This window comes from Mizuhopecten yessoensis, unplaced genomic scaffold (genome assembly GCF_002113885.1).
Source record: "Mizuhopecten yessoensis strain PY_sf001 unplaced genomic scaffold, ASM211388v2 scaffold716361, whole genome shotgun sequence".
NCBI classification, from domain to species: Eukaryota; Metazoa; Mollusca; class Bivalvia; order Pectinida; family Pectinidae; genus Mizuhopecten; species Mizuhopecten yessoensis.
Genome location: NW_018480078.1, coordinates 2,333,274 through 2,353,625, shown reverse-complemented (window position 1 = coordinate 2,353,625; position 20,352 = coordinate 2,333,274). Strand labels below are relative to the sequence as shown.

At 36.2% G+C, this 20,352-nt stretch overlaps 1 protein-coding gene across 3 annotated transcripts in view; it reads right to left on the bottom strand.

The window, feature by feature from the left end:
• The window catches only part of LOC110443896 (cadherin EGF LAG seven-pass G-type receptor 2-like), a 74,595-nt gene extending 54,697 nt beyond the window's left edge, over positions 1–19,898 (bottom strand). For 2 of the 3 annotated variants that reach the window (XM_021488348.1, XM_021488351.1), the window contains exon 1: positions 12,775–16,699. In XM_021488348.1, coding sequence (XP_021344023.1) covers positions 12,775–16,369 — 3,595 coding nt within the window. In that variant the 5' untranslated portion in view covers positions 16,370–16,699. Of the gene's footprint in view, positions 1–12,774; positions 16,700–18,959 lie in introns of those variants that run through there. The other variant, XM_021488350.1, reaches the window with a different exon arrangement.
• Positions 19,899–20,352: the final 454 nt, after the last annotated feature.

Genomic DNA, 20,352 nt, shown 5'->3' with positions numbered 1-20,352 from the left:
GCTGTGACTTATCCCTGGTCAATATTTGTTCCTCGGTCACCTTACCGTGTGATCTGTATACCCCATTTACCCGTACCTGTTGTCAATGCCGGACTTAATCTTGACAATGTTTGTCAACTGTATCATTAAATAGCACCTCCATTGATGCCGTAGTTGTCTTGAACCTGATCGTATCATGTATCATGACTTATCCTTACCAGATACATCAAGACTTTTAAGTTTTAGTCTTTGAAAACCCTATTTGTCAAGTTTTCCATATAATCCTCACACTATGTTTGTAAGCTACAATTAAATATCACCACGGTTGATCAATATTTGTCTGGATTTTACCCGACACCATATTTACCAAGAACCTGCAGTAGTTACATATATTTACCTTTACCATTTCCCACTGGTTTTTAACCTCTGTTTATAATTTATACAGATATGATGAATTGAAAACTTCAAAAGAAGTACTACTAGTTAATTATATATAACACCTCGATTTACTAAAACCTTTATCTCTACACCCCTTATTTTACAGTCACCATTGAAACCAAGGCAGCTGAAATGGCAGATACTACATCAACAAATTGTTGAAAATATTCTAATTATATAGCTAATTATTTGAATAATCATAATCAAAGTCAGTTAAGGTATTTATTGGTCCATAAGGAGTATGTTTATACTGTTGTTATATATAATCTAGGTACCATATTTGCTGCTATGAGCCCCCCTGCTTTTACAATTAAGGGCTCCTTTCCCTTTTTGGGCACAAATCAAAATGATATAAGTATGCCTCTCCCATCGACATATACCCTCTAATCTGGCCCCCTGTGGTAAAAAAAATTAATAGTACTTCATATTTCATATCAGACACTACAGTCTCGTGATGTTTTCCAGTGTTAAGAAAAGAACAATGATTGAATTTTCCCTGGTTATGTGTCTGACAGTTATGTCATCTTTACAGCATTTTACCGCCACAACGTTTATGATCTTAAAAGGGGGTCGCCTTCAGCAATTATTCAAGCACCCTGGATTCTAATTACAGTAGATTGTAGCTGTTTCCTGTTGTAAACTGGACAACAAATCCCACTCATCCAACCCACAGCATATATAAGATTTGAAATCTACCGGAATATATATTTGTGCTGAGGCCATTACTCAACCAGTTGTCTCAAGATTTCATTTTATCATGGTAATGAGATAACCATATGTAAACAGCTCACTAACCAAACATGTGGGACCACATTGATGAGATAACCCACAGCGGCCATACCATTGACTACCCATAAAAGTCAAGTGGGGTGTCCAAACCCTGTCAACACGTTTGTACAAGCCGATACTCCGGTAAAGCAAGAGGACTGCAATCAGATTTGACTTCGAGTCATTCAACCTGAATCTACAATTTTTCCTGAAGGTCCTTGTAAGGTTCAGCATTCCTTGGATTCGTGAACTCATGCAATCGTGAAGTTATCATGTACTTTTCTTAGTTTCAATGTTCTCATCTTCTACATAAAAGTAAAGCGATGTGTGAAGATGTAGCTTTCTGTACTGGTTATATACTGGTACAACCTATTTGTCGTGGATTTGTACAAGAGTACAATGAATTATCAATGTCCCTCCATAGACCAAATACTTGTAAATGAAAATCTAGAAAAGTACTGTATATCCGGATTCCCTCAAAATTTTCATTCTTCACCTATAAAATTTAAACTGCTGTTAATTTCGCTAGTCTCACATGATTACTATATATAGTGTGGTATATATGTACTTACATTCACTGTCATGATAAACCTGCAATTACTGCCAAGGGTGAAAAAAGCCAATTATTTAAAAACTGCTGTGAAAATGTTTTGGTGTACAGTATTAACTTTAGAAAAAAAGGTATGTCTCTAATATAAGACTTTGAAAAAAGTCAATCTGTTTGACAAAAACCTGGAGATTACGTGTAATTTTATCTCCTGATGCTGTACAGGGATCACTCAGATCATGCTTTAAAACATAACATTTCATCGGCAGCTACATCATGTTTTGACAGACATTGTGGTGTCTATGCCAAACCCCATCTCACGTCAAATCAATATTTAATGGCTAACAGTATACATTCTGCTGGCAGAGACCATCACACTGTCTGACACCAGTTTTTATTAAGATACGCGCACATGCCATGATGGTGATCTGAAAATCCTTACGTTTTATGTTTAGAAAGTTAACTATATACCTAACGTCCCTATTACTCCACGGTGTAGATGTACTGTGCATCATAAAATTTAGCATAATCAAACATTTAAAAAAAATATTGAAACGAACCCAAAATATTGGAAGGAGATATCTTATATAGAAAGCTAGTGCTCAACTAACACCAGAACTGTGTTGATGTTAGGATTTAATTTTTTGGATCCCAAAATTGCACACGCTGGTATTAATTTGACAAGTTGCAACGGGAGCCAAATATTTACGATAATTTGCTGAAGCTGAAGATATTATCTATAATTCATGGAAAGTACGTTGTAGTTACATGTCCTGCATGGTGTCAATTCTGGAGCCTTCCTGATCTATTACTTCATGTATCATGCACAACAAACTGTGCCAATACATCATGCAAATTTTAACCTTACTGAAAACAAACTTGAACATGGACAGGTCAGGAAGGGCCCAACTTGTGAGTGACCGTATATATACCTCCACCCCCTACCTCCTACCCTGGGTCTATTTCAACAATGGTGACCTTGACCTAAGATCACATTTTGAATTATTACACATCTATACACAACACAATGTATCACCACGTCAAGTTTCAAAAAGATTATAGTCTTTCGGATTATCAAATTGTCTCCGGAAACGGAGGTGTGGACAGACATACAGATTCCTGTACCCCACCCCTGCTAACTTAATATAATATATTATATATGGAATTTCACTGTACAGAACTAGATATAAATACCTATATCCCTACCCACCTACATTGTCAATCGTCTGTCTGACCACCTCCACACATACATTTCCTAGCGTTCATCTTCATGACTCAGATTTGGACGCTAAAATCTCTTCAATAGAATTTCATGAATAGGTTGTTGCATTAAATCGGTGTCAATCTTGATGACTTATCATAAGCAGATGGTGCGGCACTTTGACTCCAATAAAATTGTAATTACCAACCCATTAGAACCAACCGATTTCTTCATTCAATGCAGAGGACACAACAATATTTCTCCCATTTCATGACGGTAGTCGGAAGTGAGGTATAGAACCTGGACTAACTCCACTCTTCATTCAGACTTGGGCATACATGTTAACTATTCCATTAAGATTAGATATATATTTCTACCATTCAACAGATGTTGTGGTCTACCTTAGCAGCAGTAGAATTGTTTTCTTTGCTCATTACAAGAAGCAACACAAGATTTCTCAGATTTTTACCATGAAAGTCAAAGATTTATGGTAATCTTAATGAATTGATTTCTCACTCCGAGCTTGACTTTTATCTTTCCCATTCATTAGATCTTGTGTCATAAGTTATATTTCTAGATTATGAGTCTGAACATCAGAACCAGGAGTGCATATCTAGGCCGGCTTCCTCGTCACCATATTGATCAGGGAATCCTATATGGTACTACCAGTACTACACAACTCCAATATTGATTATGAGGACATCTTCCTAGCATCACATGCAACAGGCCAAGTAGTACAGGGCTATACCCATTCAAATGTCGTTCGCCAGTGTGGGAGAGAAAACTGTCATTAGCGGCGTTAGGCATTTCAAAACTAAGGGATGTAAATTTGTTCGTGATGAGAAGTCATTTTGGTTTAGAAACAATTCTGGCTTCGTAGGTTGTTGCCTGCGACAATATTATTTCAACTGAATCTAACTCTACCCCAGATCAGCAAAAAAATCTCTTATATATATTATACAATTTTCTGAAAATCCAATCAAAATTCAAGCACAAATGGAAATTCTCAAAATCTTGATTCAGACATTTATATATCATATTCAAGGATGTACAACTAAATATTTAGTAGCTAGCTATATACCTGGTAGACCACAGAGATCTACAAGCTCAACCCATAATTTCAATTGACAATTTCAATTGACAATTGACAATTTCAATTGACCTTAGCGTCTTAGTGGAATTGTGCACCCTTGCTGATTTTCATGTTTTTAAATTTCCTTTTTGTATATTACTCTATCAATAATACATGTAATATCTACATATATGATCACCTGTTGATTTTTAAATTCATCTTACAAGATATGAATCTAGTAACTACTATGAGCCTTTCTGCAGGTTCAATATTACCATATACACATATATCGATTATGGAAATACTTCCGAAATCAGAGAGGCTGTTTTGTTGAATAAAACACATTTAATATATTATAAGAAGTCATAAAGCTAGAACTTTTGGCATGCATTCAAACTCCCATTCTGTCGCATGGCAAGTCAGTATCATGTAGGTGTTTCAAATTAGTCCCGACATATGCCTCAATACGTTCCTTTGAGCCAAAACCTTTTATCAGAACAACATTAAAGACTAACTAGTCGGTCAATGTAAACACCTACAATTCGTAGCTTTTCAACATGTTATTCCGTACGTTTTAAACACCAAAACATAATAAAAGCATTGGCAGACATTTTGCAGGTCTAAAATCACAACACGCCATTACTTGTAATGATCCTACACAAATATGTACATTTCGGCCCTAAGATCTAAATCTGATCAGTTAAAAGCTTTCTAACGATCAGGTCACGATCAAGTCACGGTGTGTATCCTTTGATCGGTCAGATCTGAGGAAATTCCTTCACGACCAGTCATGCATGACCGTTTTGAGACTGTATCAGGTATGTGTGATGTACTAATATCTATGGGGACTGAACCAGCTTTGTAACATAAACTACATGCTATATAAGACACAGGTTCCATAAAGCCATCTCAGCTATCTCGGCTATTAAAAAATATATATTTATTAATCCTAGGTAAACTGTGTGCCTATCATTCTCTTTGATCGGACCTAGGCTACTTCTCAAAGCTATGAAAAAATCTAGAGTGATCAAATGCTTGATTGTCAGGAAACACAACAGGTAGGTTTGGTCAGATCTTGTTGGTCAGTTCAAAAGAACTGCGGAAAATCAATTATGCAGACCGACATGGAAAACTGGTGCAGACTCCAGCAGTGGAATAAATTATGGAAATTACACAGAGAAGCATATGGTTTTTAGAGTCTGGTAATTGTATACATGTATGGACACATGCATAAAAGAAACGGCCACCATTTATTGTAAATAAAAATATTTGTTGATGTAAAATCCTCTCACATTCCTGGTCTAAAGATAGAAACATTAAAAATGCCTATATGCAGTAAAACCTAACTCCATGCACTACATTAATTCAGCCAAGCATGCAGTAAATCCTCGGCACCAGTATTTGCCCTCAGCAGAGGTCAGTTGAGAATAAATCTTGTACAATCTATAACCACCATCAAGTCTTTTCCTGCGATCAACCTTGTTTTCCCTTGTCAAATCAATATGCAAAATCAATGCCAGACCATTAAACACCATTTGTTCTGAATCAATACCCGTCTTTTTATAACAGCTAAATTATATGTTTATATGTCTGCTGATCAAGATACGGACATTTTTCGTTATGTTCCCGAAGTGATGTTTCAGTATACGGGTTGTAGCTAATGGTATATGGTAATTGTCACACATTCTGGTCTACAATCTGCTCATCTCTACTCGCCGGTCTGTGTTTGTGGTAAATAAATGGGCAGATATAATTGCTGACAAACACTGCTGGGGACAAATGGACCAGAAGTTTTTATAGGTGCAAAATATCTTCGCTATACCCGAGGCAGAAGCATTTACATGAGACAAATGTCCAATGCTTCTGTTTGTGAATTTTACCAGATTGAGTCGAGGCAAGCTATATAGCTAGCTATCACACTAACCATTGTTTTGTTTTTTATATTAACATGATGATGACGCTAGTACATATGAAATGGCCATGGCATGTACAAGTCATCACACTTGTTCTGTTACATTATACAACTATAAAGAGAATGTTTGCCATGTTTTCATCTGGATCTGACACCAGCATCATTACAAAATATCCCTATCATGGCAACATATAGCATATCCTGAAAGAAACAAAGCTGCGAGTCTTCCCTTAATAACACTTTTTTAAATGTTCCACTTTTAATGTGCTACCATAACAATTTCAAAGCTGCCCCCCACCTTTGTTTGATATATGTATAAAGTGAAAAGATGCCCTAAAGACACCTTGCTTGATTTTCGTGATGCTGCAGCATTCATATACAATGCATTCGTCTTTAGTCACTGACGCATAGATGCGAAAACAGAACAATTATTCTATAGATCTATGTATTGCAAACAAAATCTTTCTTGTTCTTACAGGGAAAATGGTGTTAATTTACAGTTACCTGGTAAATGCATAAATATCTAAAGAGAACAACATTTGTAGTGGATATATGCTGTCCATGCACTTGCTGACCTTTTCACCTGTTACAGTAATGACTTAAACTTGAATTCTGTCGATTCTACGCTATAGAACTGGAAGTTAACAGAATTTACTCCAACATTAGGTATCTCTTCTAGCTGAAGGAGTATAAATATTTGCCGAGTAAAATCGTGTCACATAACCTACAGGTAAATAGAGCACCTGGGTGATGTCCTTGTATTGACAAAGGAACAGATTCAGTAAAACCAGCGATGTTTTCCCCATTAATCAATACAAACGTGAATCTGACAATGGCATTTTGTCTGGCAAAGTAATGGCTGGCAGAGTAGTTCAGGCCTAAACCAGAAAGCTAGTAGTATTGTATGTATTTTTAATGGTCCTTGCTGAATTGCAACTTGCCTGTTATACCGACTACAGTCATGCATTGCATGGATATAAATATATGCCTGAGTACAGGCTGGTCAATTTTTGTTACAGAACTAGATTATGTGTCAGTCAGAAGGGTCGTTTCAGCCAAACAATTAGCAGATTTTCATTCAATAAAAGGTCATATCAGCGAAACAATTAGCCGATGTTCGTTCAATTTCAGGTATTAAGTTCTGGGATCAATTTCAGTTTAGTGCTGGTCTGTAAACATACTGAAATTTGTATCCTGTGACACTGAACACCATAGGAAATAGGAATAAATGAATTGATCAGCTACCTGTAGTATATATTACGTCAATTACATGTATCGGATTTGCTTGAATAATCCAACATTTAAATCTATGAATGAAACAATGTATTAATTAACAAAATTTGTGTTCCTTTCTTTTGTTTATGTGTGTCCCCGTAGATTTTCTGGAAAAAATATTAAGAATATTGACTCGAAATTTCAACACCAGAAAAACATTCTACCTACACGTACTTCTATCTAGTTGTATTTTAATGCAGAGGCTTAATTTTAAGACAGATTTTAATAACATCATAATCTCTTTTCCCTAAGAGCCATATTCAATTTCAACACATTATCACTAAGTACAATGAGTAAAAGAAGTGAGACTTGGGAGAAATTTCAATGACTCATGGCCTGGAAGATCTGAAGACTCCACAATGCAACTTACAGGCGACCAAGTTAAAATACAGTAGTTGCATGGTAGCTATATATTTATTGGTTTGAATGAACTTAAAATTAACAAAAACACCAACTAGAAATATCAATATCCCAGAAACAACTGGAATTCCAAACAGATACGGTCATATACAGTCATAAAATACCATTTCATACTATTATTGGTAATAAAATATAAATACAAAGTGTTAGAAACACCATTACTCTAAAGAGAAACTTATTACTGGTGACTTATAGCTACTGGTACAATCTCCACATGTTCTGATTGTAGGAGAGAGGAAATGGGGCCATTAAATACTGAAGAAGGGGCACCATTGGAAAGGCAAAGTAGGGATCAATGGCCCATGGATCCCTCAGGGGAGAAAATCTCCATGAGACTATATAATTATCATATATATCTAATGTCGAAACATTTCTATAATAGGACTAATAGCTAGTGAGGCCAAAGAAAACCATAAATTAAGTTACTTATGTGTGTTTTGGTCCCCTGGCAATTTTGTATGTATGCTAATTAAGATCTCTTCAATACCCTGTTTTTCCCCTATCTCAATGTATGTATATGTGTAAGATACCTGTGTCCTATGTGGGATACCAGCATGCAAAGTAATCTATACCACATAGGTGCAACTAGACACCTCCAGTGCATTGGCATGTCATTCCATAATCAGTTAGTTAAACAACTGTTTCATCCATGCAAGCCTCTGTGTTCCAGTGCCACAACTTCCGTTTTCTAGATCTTGACAAAGATCATTTGTGTTAAATAATAACTCTTTGTCACTGCACCAGCGTTTAAGCACCATTTTTGTGGTGGAAGTTATCAAACAAGACCAACAACACAATTTCAAGAAATGATAAAGTCTAGATGAGGCAAAGTATGTTTCTAAAATCCCTTAGTGTGCCCTCGTTAGAGCAGGTGCGCTCTTTGAGTAAAGTACAATATATATTAAGAATGATGTTGTAACCTGCCCTCTTTGGGGGAAATACGGTAAATAAAGAATGATGTTGTAAACCTGCCCTATTTGGGTGAAATACAGTATATAAAGAATGATGTTGTAAACCTGCCCTATTTGGGTGAAATACGGTATATAAAAATACTGTTGTAAACCTATTTCTTTAAAAATTCAGTATTGTGCACTTCTGGGGCATATGCACCTGATGATACTGGTCTTGCAAAACCATGTTTTTGTGGAAGAGTCACAATATATTGATTAAACTTTTAACCACCTTGTGGAAAAAATGTGGGCTAGGGAGTACAGATGATTAATTATACTCAGAGAAATACACTGTCAGAGTGTGAACATAGACATACATGGGCTGGCTCCTTTATTGTGAGTCAACTGGATTGAAAAATGTCTTCACCATGAATTCATGGTGACACCATTGAGTCCCATACAAAGTTATTTTAGTTTTTATTCCCCGTCAGTGAAAAAAGTATATAGGTAGATTATATTTAAAAAAAAGTTTATATCATATAGCACATATAAATATTTGATGCGGACAATGTCGGGGCCAGTCACCAGTACATAATTACATGCAGAGAAATGTTGATTTTTATAAAAAGTGTTTATTAGCTTTATATAGGCCTCATTGTGGTATATCTCCTACAGGTAAAGTGCACAATAGCAAGTCAAAAACTGTGGTGTCACTGTCTTTGTTCCGTCTGTAATTTTAACGGTGAATATGATCCTATTTCTGTCTGGAAATGAATTAGAATACCAGTCATAAGGAAATTCAAATACAGTATAGCTAGGGTAGAATTAAATGATAGGATTACATTCAAAGCCATGGCTGGAAATGGGTTTCAAACACACAGGTTCATAACAAAATATACAGGTAATTTGCATATACCTTACTGTACCGCATACCTTACCTAAACAAGAATTTTGAATTTTTTCCCTTAACTTATTTGGAAAAAGAATGTTGCAGTTTAAGTAAATATGAATATTCATGGCCAGATAAAGAATCCTTATTTACCTGTATACAAACACGACTCCCTTTATGCTAGCTCTGTGAACATCTCACCCAAGGTTTTATTTACATAACATCATAAATAGTGTTAAGAGATTGTTGTTTAAAATTATAATTGGACACATCTCAATTTTAAAACGAAATTTCAAATTTATAACATCTACATTGTATGGCTCTTAATTATAAGAACATAATTAAAATCAACACTGTAAAATCATAATAAATTGGAAACTTTTAGATTCTTTTATCATATCATCAAGAGTTTGACGTTCTAAAGTCAATGTTGAAGTCTATAAAAATTTCTAGTTTATCTGTTCTATCCAAGTATACATGCATATATATGACAATGCATAATGTACATATGCACACGACAACTTAATCTTCCAGTTTTTTCCATAACTCCAGGTAAAGCTGTGTTATAAACCCTACATGAGGAAAATAAACAACGAATTTACAAGTTTCAAGGTACAATATAATCCCTCTCGATTCAAGAAAGTCTACAATATCACAGGATACTTGAGATTCTGATTCATCGGGCTGTTCTAGGTATTTGCACCTGTTGTGTATTCATAGTCTTATAATGTGACATAACACATACACACACCTGTAAGAGCTAGACCTTTTCAAAACTCTTCTCCCACTCCAAATCTATGGTAACCTACATTTGTACATACTGGTAAATTAACCAAAGTTACATAATATCTCTCTATCCACATATTATGAATACTTGGTAAATAAAAATTATATACAAACTGACATAATTGGCATATATCTCAAGTTTTAAGTATATTTTATGTCAGGAACAAACGTGAACAGTTTTGGTTTAGACGTTTCTTTCGTCATGCATGATATCTGCACATGATTACGAGATAGTGTGTATGATTCACCTGAAGCTAATTCTGAACGTTTGCTTAGATATTCACCTTCAAACTGCACAATTCATGAATAATGGGTATTCAGTTTTAAATATTAAAATCTACAACCCAAGTCATGCCGACACCACTCATTAAATAAAACTGAATAGTGCCAGTGCTTATTCTCCCTAATTAAAATCAACAATTATGTTTAATCTTAATGTCATGTCTGGCAGGTAAAGGACAAAGATTCAAGGTCCTAACACCATATGGAATGCACATATTACACAAACCCTAAAACCCACATTAATCATGTGAATTATGAACATGTTATTGACAGTTGTTAATTCATTTGTTGTATTTATAAATCACGCAGGTATTTCTGTCCATTGCAGGTACGATGTATAATACTTTTACACATATATAGAATATTAAGAAGTTATACCTACATGTTTATTTATCTTGAATATTTCAGGTGTCTATATCATTAGAATACAAAACACACATGCAGGTTTTGGCAATATAGATATACCATGGCCAGGTACATGCGATATACAATACCATCAAAATATAAGCTTTAATCTTGTTTTATATTCTGCCAAGTTTCTACATACCTTATATTGTATTGTACATGATCATATCTCATTTCATATATATATATTGGCCCGATCATGATGAACTACACTATAGTACAAAATTGAATAGCCTGCCAAAGTAAAATCAGCTTGTTTTGTGAATAAAGTTCTTTGTCTATTTACCTAGTAACCTACATAATATAAAATAATCCTGCTTCCTCAATATTCAGTGTACAGAAATATTGTAGTCTTACTAGTTACAATAGGTTAAAATAATCAGTAACTGTTTGAACTTATTTTATATAGTACATACTCTAATAATTGAATCAAGAGTTTTGATGTGAATAAACGGCCAGCATACACATAGCACCTCCCAATCGTTAGTGGGTTGCTGCAGGTGCTTGTAGGGTTGATTGGGAGACATCATTATCACTACCACAGGAAGTGATCTGATGTACAGGCCTCTACTACTGCCCTAGGTCAGATATCCATCTACATTATAACAACCACACGATCATCATTCTGTCAGTAATCCATTGTTTCTATGTGCTATGTAGTATTACAAGCAGCTTGACAATCAGAAATTTATTAACACACTTTTAGATTCATGATTAATCTAAATTATTCTTAAATATCTGTAATTTTTTCTTAGTTCAAGGGTAACATATTTTCTCTCCCTATAACCCCCTAAGTAACATATTTTTCTCTCCTTAACCCCCCTCAAAAACAAATTTAATATAGCTTAATTACTTCACGTGGAATGGAAATTACTTCCTTAGTAATATAAAAGCAGGAAAATGAAATTTAACACTAGTTAAACATCATTCTTTATATACCGTATTTCACCCAAAGAGGGCAGGTTACAACATCATTCTTAATATATATTGTACTTCACTCAATGAGCGCACCTGCTCTAACGATGTCAAATGTAGACATATGTGCTGTCTAATTCAATTTGACACTTAAGTGTTGCCATATCATATCAATTAAATTTTGAAACCTGTTGACAGCACATCAAAATCTACTGTCAGTGGGATATTCTAGTTCCATTGTCCTCTACATAAGGCAATGATGTGAACTTTCAACAATAGCCTGGGGGATCTATAAACATTTGTCAACATGTGTTCATTGTTGTTTGCACTTATTCCTGGAATACATTGCCACCTGTCAATCAGCTATACATGCAGGTTTACTACACTGCAGTCTCAGGAGGAGATAATATTGTAACATTTATTATTAGTGGTTTTTTTTTCTAATATTTGCATGATCAACAATTAATTTTTGAATCAATACCTGGTCATTGCTTAAGAATTCAATTGTTCTTGAACAAAAACACATGCATTCTGAATATTTAAAAAAAATGACTGGTTAGATTCATATTTTTTACAATTACAACAGCGTTTGGAGTAAAAATATTTTCATAAGCACTCAAAACTGAACATAACTTATAATTCCTTTAGCTCTAGCTGTGGCTGTCATGAAACTGCATTAACTCATTCACCCCTAAAGACACATTTGAACTATTCCAATTCAGATGTTGGAATAGTTCATTATGAAATTTCAGGGGTAAATTAGTTAATTAATACAGGTCTATTGCAATTACTGAACCATGATTTTGAAGTCAAAAGGTATTGGCAACTGCGACAAATCACCCAAACACATAATAGTATATGTAGCTTTATAACAGTCCACGTTTATCTCAATTCTTCATTTTCTTAGCAAGAATAAAAAAACTTACCTATATGTTTCTTACAAAAATAAACATAACATATATTTTTGCAATACATGTAAAAATTATGCAACTTACCTGAAACTTTGACTTGAAAGGTGCCGTTTCTAGGGACATCCGAGTTCAATCTATAATCTAGAGTTAACTGTCCTGTCGACTGATTTAGATGAAGGAATTCTGCATCATTTCCTGCAACAAACTCGTAGACAAGTTTAGCTCTGTCTATCTCATCCGGATCAGTTGCAGGGACTCGCCCTATGACTCCTGTGATAAAATTGTCATCGAAGTTGTTGAAAATAATTGTAAAATCCTTTAGAATAGGCTCATTATCATTTACATCTTGGACCATGATTAGTACAAGAGCTTCACTGAAAAACGGATCCGACTTTGCTCTGATCAAAACCTGGTACACCTTTTTAGTTTCTTCGTAATCGAGATATATCAAATTTCTTAGAATTGCTGGTCCCCCTGGACGATACTCTAATTTAAAGAAGTCGGCGTCACCTCCTCCAACTTTTTCGTACTCCACCTCGGCATTAACCCCCTCATCTGGATCAACAGCAGACACCTGAGCGATGATCGATTCCATAGGGATATTCTCCATCACTTTAATTTCAATAGTGCTACTGGGAAAAATTGGTCGATTGTCATTGATGTCTTCAACACGAATTGTGATGATGGTGGATGTGGAACGAGCCGGAACACCCTTGTCCACGGCATAAGCCTTTAGCACATATAGGCTTGTGGTTTCTCTATCCAACGGCTGAGCTACTCGAATTGCCCCAGATGCGGAATCAATTTCAAAATCCCCATCTCCATCATTTCCACCCTGAAATGTGTACTGGACGAATGCATTGTCCTGTTCATCTCTGTCTGTGGCAGTTATTTGTAAGACTCGGAATCCATCTTGAGCATTCTCCACGACACTACCTTCGTAAGCTTTTTGAGAGAACTCCGGGGAATTGTCATTCATATCATTAATAATAACAGTGACATCGGTTGTTGCAGTTTTGGATGGAACACCATGATCTTGGGCAGTTACATAAAACGCTTCTCCTGTTTTCTTTTCCCTGTCTAAAACAACACGCGTGAAAATTTCGCCTGAAGTGGAGTCAATGTAAAATGAGGTGGATCCGTGTAGTTCGTAAGTCAATCGAGCGTTTTCTCCGATGTCGTCGTCCAAGGCCACTACTTGGTACACAGATGTGTCGATGGCGATATTCTCCTCAACGTTGATAGTATAGGGAGTTCCTTGGAACACCGGAGTGTGGCGATTTGTGTCTAGTATAAGAATGTGGACTTCAGCCTCGTCATACTTCCCTCCCTTGTCTGTGGCACGGACACCAAGGACATAACGGGACACTTGCTTGTAGTTCAGGTGTTTGTTAACTTTAATAAGCCCTTCTCCATTGAGGGTGTTGATTCTAAATGCATCATCCTGATTCCCAGATATTATAGAATAATCCACCAGAGCATTGTCGCCACTGTCAGCATCCATGGCTGTCAAACTTAGTATGACCTTGGCACCAGGTTCCTCATCTTCTCGAACAGTCTTGTTGTAAACGCTGTGAGGAAATATTGGATGATTGTCATTGACGTCACTTATTGTTATTGTGACATCCGTTGTTGCGGATCTCACTTCTGTGCCTTTGTCTTGGACTTTTACAACAAATTTATACATATCTCCAGCTTCCCTATCCAACGGCAATTTTACTTTTATGTCGCCCGTATTTTCCTCAATTTTGAAGGGAAAATCAACTGGTGTTAACAATAAAGAGTAAACAAGTTCACCGTTAAGTCCGTCATCTTTATCTGTGGCTTGGACCGACAAAACTGTTGTGTTGACAGCAACATCCTCTTTTACGGAGTGTTGATATGGGGGTGCATAAAAATAGGGGTCATTGTCATTAACATCCAAAACTGTCACCCGAACCACTGTTGTATTCGATCTCATTGGTGAGCCTCCATCTTGAGCACGAATCAACAGGGAATATTCACTCACTTTTTCCCGGTCTAGAGCTGCCTGTATTGACAGCTCACCAGTACTTCTATCTATCTTGAAAGTATTGTCAGTATTTCCGCCAAAGATGCTGTACGATATGATTCTGTTGTCGCCCTGGTCAGTATCAGTTGCGGACACATAAGCAATGACAGGGGAAGAGGTGTAATCGTGACCCTCTGGTATATTGACTGTGTAGAGTTTCTGTGAAAACTGAGGGCTATTGTCATTCACATCCTGTATATTAATGTTGATGGTAGCGGTGGAAGACTTCCTAAGAGATGTCTCGCCCTGATCCATGGCCTGTACCAATAGCTGATAGGAGGCTTTCGACTCTCTATCCAGGAGAGTCTTGGTAGTGATACTTCCAGAAATAGGGTCAATCATGAACGTTTGGCTAGCTGGTCCAGAAGGATTGATAATCCTATACCGAATCTCCTGGTTGTCACCCGAATCTTTATCTGTCGCCCTGACAGACATGATTGTAGTTGAAACACCTATACTTTCCTTGACATCTTGATAAAAAACACTTTTCTCAAATACTGGGGCATGATCGTTCACATCTGTGACTTGAACTGTCAGAAAAGTTTGTGCATTTCTAGAAGGAGAACCATTATCTGTCGCTATAACCTGCAGGTAATGAACGCGGATTTCCTCCCTGTCTAAGCGTTTAGTTGTGTTAACGCGTCCCATGATTGGATGAATGGCAAACATCTCCTTACTTCTCTGGTCACTGGTGGCCTCCAGACTGTAGGTCAATGTTCCGTCGTTTCCTGTGTCGTCATCGGTGGCCGTTATTGTGATCACATGCAAGCCAGGATTCTGTTCTTCTAGAACACTTTTGGTATACATATCTTGTGCGAATGCAGGGGGGTTGTTTATTGTAGTAGCTCGTTTTAAACGTATATGCCTGGAGCCCTGACTTTTTATTTCGTACATGGTGGGGTTGATTTGGACATTCCTTAAGTTATGGATCACAACATTTACCTTCATGTCAGTCTCCATATCTTTACAATACATTATGAGATTAAAATTGAAAGACCAGTTATGACTGTGTAAGCATACCTGCCTGTCTGTGATAATGGACGCAGTTTTCCTGTCGTGAATCAAACTTTGAGTGTCGATACTGTTGACAAAATTATTACATGATCGGAATGATACTGGAATGTGATTATTTATATCTAAAATATTTTGATCTGGTTGAATACAACCATTTTCATTTAAAAAATTGCCATATACCACAATGAAGTATGTTTGCCTTTGATACGTCCGTTTCTGCTTCCTATGGTCTATTGGAGTTAGGCAATGTTCTCCTTGTAGTAACAGGGTTGTAACGGTATGATTAGCGGGCACCTGTCCTCGTGTTTCGTGGGTGTTTTTCCTGGCTAACACCCTATATAATGAGGGACTGTCCTCCTCACATGACACATGTTTATTGAGATACAGGACCCCCGTACTTGAGTCCAACGTCACAAACCCCAGGGCCCGGGCGCTCGTACTGTAAAGGTCTACACTGTAAGACCAGCCCGGCCCATGACTCACATTGAACACTTCACTTCCAATTTCAGCAACACGAGGAATAACAACCGTGAAACACAAACTAGGAATTATATGTAGCATAAACCACAGCACAACACACATACACTTCCCCATTCCGCTTGTTAGAATAACCATTTTCACTATCTACACACAGCAGGACAGGAATCCTACGTCGGAATCCACCCGTGTGTATTATACACAGCTCAGTCCTTACGTGAGGCCTACTGTTTACCGCACGTTCTCAGGTGCCCTCGACAAAACAGCTAGGCCTATTGTCACCGAATACTTATGTATGCTTACATTATTCCATTTTCTCAAACCTTTCCATTTACGAACCAATTCCGTGGACTTGTGTAGAAATCCGGCCTGTCTGTCTCTCTGCCACTGGCACAGCCATCGATTCGATACCGATCACTTCAAAAATGGCTGCGCTGAACTTCAATAGGTTGACAGGCTGTTCCTCGAACCTCCCTATTGTGGAATCAGCGGAGACAGGATACGGTTGGCTGGCGATACGTACGATTGGTTACCGAGTCATCGCACATGTTCCAAAGGAAAGTTTTATTGTTGATGTATTATGCAACGAATATTGACATTGCAATGAAATAGCAGACAAAAGCTAGGGAGGTACACGGAACAGCGAAGTATCAATAATTCTATTAAAACCACGTGACATAATCAAGGTGCTCGATATCATAAGAAACTGGTCTAAGATATCAACAATTGATAAGATTAGCCCAATCACAATAGGTAATCCAATTCTAAAAGATTACTTCTGTACACAGCTTAGGATGTAAACGTCTCTTTAGAATTTCTTACGGAATCTAACTATTGATCCAATTACTAGAGTACTTCAAATGAATTTAAACAATGTGAATTGCAATATGTTGTGAGTTTTTTTATAACAAGACTATAGTTACAGATTTTAAACTGACGATTAAAGAGCAAACTACAATATATAATTATCTTCCGTCTGTTAGCATGTCTTATGTATATGCTATGGCTAGACTTAGGATTCGTTTCTAAAAAAAATATTGTAAATTGATCAAAACGTGAAATATGCTCTTGTGAAAATATATCTTTTCTACTGAATTACGTTTTTTAAGTCATGCCAATTTTAAAGAAGAGAACATGTGAAAATAAAAACTACAAAAATGTCCGTCTACTCGCGTTTTTTTTTAACGATCGGTCAAAGAACGGAATTTTACAATATCACGGACCTATCTAAGTCCGTGGTGAAAATTATTATCTTATCCATATGCAGAACAAATCCATTCAATATGACTTTCAGCAACATACATTTTTTTGCACGAAAAATAAAGTAGATAAAGTAGTATTTTTTTCTCTCGAAATTATGGAACTTTTTAGGACGTGCAATTTCTTTGAAATATATTTTATTCATCGGAAAGCAATTTCGGCTGAAACTACCATCTAATTCTTTTCTTTATCTTTTGGTGATTTAACGATTAGTACAAACAAAATTCGGACGAATAACATTTCATAATATTCATTGGAATAAACTTCATAAGTAATAAAAAGATAATAATGTACAAATTTAAACTTTTGTTACAGCATTCTTCAATAATATTGAATATCCTTAACTTGTACAGAAAAATAAACTTGCTACTATTAAAAATGGCGATATTGTGACAGTTATAGTGGTTAAGTTAATGTGTAAAAGTATTGCGCAGAGTGCAAGGAATACATATTTTTGGGGAGATATCGAAATGGCTGCGAAATTGGTTGAATTTAAAAAGCTTGAATAATATAAGTTCTATAGTAATTAGGTGTCTGAATTTGACACATTTTTGGAAACAAGACGTGATTTAATCGCAAGAAATGTAAATGTTATGTTTAAACTTTGTCATTTACATCTGCAGGAATGTATAAAACCATTATATCAACGTAGTATATATGTCTGTCGTGACACTTTTCCAATCTGTACTCATAAGCATACTCGATAAATCAATCAATCAATCAATCAAAATCAATCATTCAATAACTTATTGAAGTGTCACGCTTCACGCTTATTTGTATTCAGTTTTCAAAATATATCGTATATCAAATGATATTTTGTCAGACGTTCATGAATATGTTTTACGCTGAAATTCATATAGCCTAATAAAATCAGAGAGTAACATGTACATTATTCATAAACTAAGATCTACGGTTATTGTTGCAGTAGAAAAAGTCATGATTTTTTATGTGACTTTTCCGTCGCGGTATCCCATGCATTTAAGTTACAAAAGAACCCTATCAGCTTTTATTATTATTACTGTACCAATTAGCACTTCACAATTGCCCTCCGTATGTATGTTGAATAATACATACTGATATTTTGCCATGAATGGACTTTAACGTTAAAAATGGCTTCCATAGATACATTTTAATGGCCGTATTTTAATTACATTGTAAAATTGTATTTGCACTAAATAAAAGATAAAAAACACGATGGAATAAAACTCAAGTTTAATCACGAAGTCAATCCGTAGACAACACACTCATATATATATATATATATATATATAGAAAAAATAAAATTAACGACCGACTAAAAAATCCGTCGGTCGTTAATTTTATTTTTTCTATATTTACTTCCTTCACATGGACATTTAATCACTTTTTATTATATATATATATATATATATATATCAATTCTATCTTCTTGTAATATGATGTATATGTACACGTAACTGTTCTGTTTCACTGTGTGTTGAAAAAANACCTGCCTGTCTGTGATAATGGACGCAGTTTTCCTGTCGTGAATCAAACTTTGAGTGTCGATACTGTTGACAAAATTATTACATGATCGGAATGATACTGGAATGTGATTATTTATATCTAAAATATTTTGATCTGGTTGAATACAACCATTTTCATTTAAAAAATTGCCATATACCACAATGAAGTATGTTTGCCTTTGATACGTCCGTTTCTGCTTCCTATGGTCTATTGGAGTTAGGCAATGTTCTCCTTGTAGTAACAGGGTTGTAACGGTATGATTAGCGGGCACCTGTCCTCGTGTTTCGTGGGTGTTTTTCCTGGCTAACACCCTATATAATGAGGGACTGTCCTCCTCACATGACACATGTTTATTGAGATACAGGACCCCCGTACTTGAGTCCAACGTCACAAACCCCAGGGCCCGGGCGCTCGTACTGTAAAGGTCTACACTGTAAGACCAGCCCGGCCCATGACTCACATTGAACACTTCACTTCCAATTTCAGCAACACGAGGAATAACAACCGTGAAACACAAACTAGGAATTATATGTAGCATAAACCACAGCACAACACACATACACTTCCCCATTCCGCTTGTTAGAATAACCATTTTCACTATCTACACACAGCAGGACAGGAATCCTACGTCGGAATCCACCCGTGTGTATTATACACAGCTCAGTCCTTACGTGAGGCCTACTGTTTACCGCACGTTCTCAGGTGCCCTCGACAAAACAGCTAGGCCTATTGTCACCGAATACTTATGTATGCTTACATTATTCCATTTTCTCAAACCTTTCCATTTACGAACCAATTCCGTGGACTTGTGTAGAAATCCGGCCTGTCTGTCTCTCTGCCACTGGCACAGCCATCGATTCGATACCGATCACTTCAAAAATGGCTGCGCTGAACTTCAATAGGTTGACAGGCTGTTCCTCGAACCTCCCTATTGTGGAATCAGCGGAGACAGGATACGGTTGGCTGGCGATACGTACGATTGGTTACCGAGTCATCGCACATGTTCCAAAGGAAAGTTTTATTGTTGATGTATTATGCAACGAATATTGACATTGCAATGAAATAGCAGACAAAAGCTAGGGAGGTACACGGAACAGCGAAGTATCAATAATTCTATTAAAACCACGTGACATAATCAAGGTGCTCGATATCATAAGAAACTGGTCTAAGATATCAACAATTGATAAGATTAGCCCAATCACAATAGGTAATCCAATTCTAAAAGATTACTTCTGTACACAGCTTAGGATGTAAACGTCTCTTTAGAATTTCTTACGGAATCTAACTATTGATCCAATTACTAGAGTACTTCAAATGAATTTAAACAATGTGAATTGCAATATGTTGTGAGTTTTTTTATAACAAGACTATAGTTA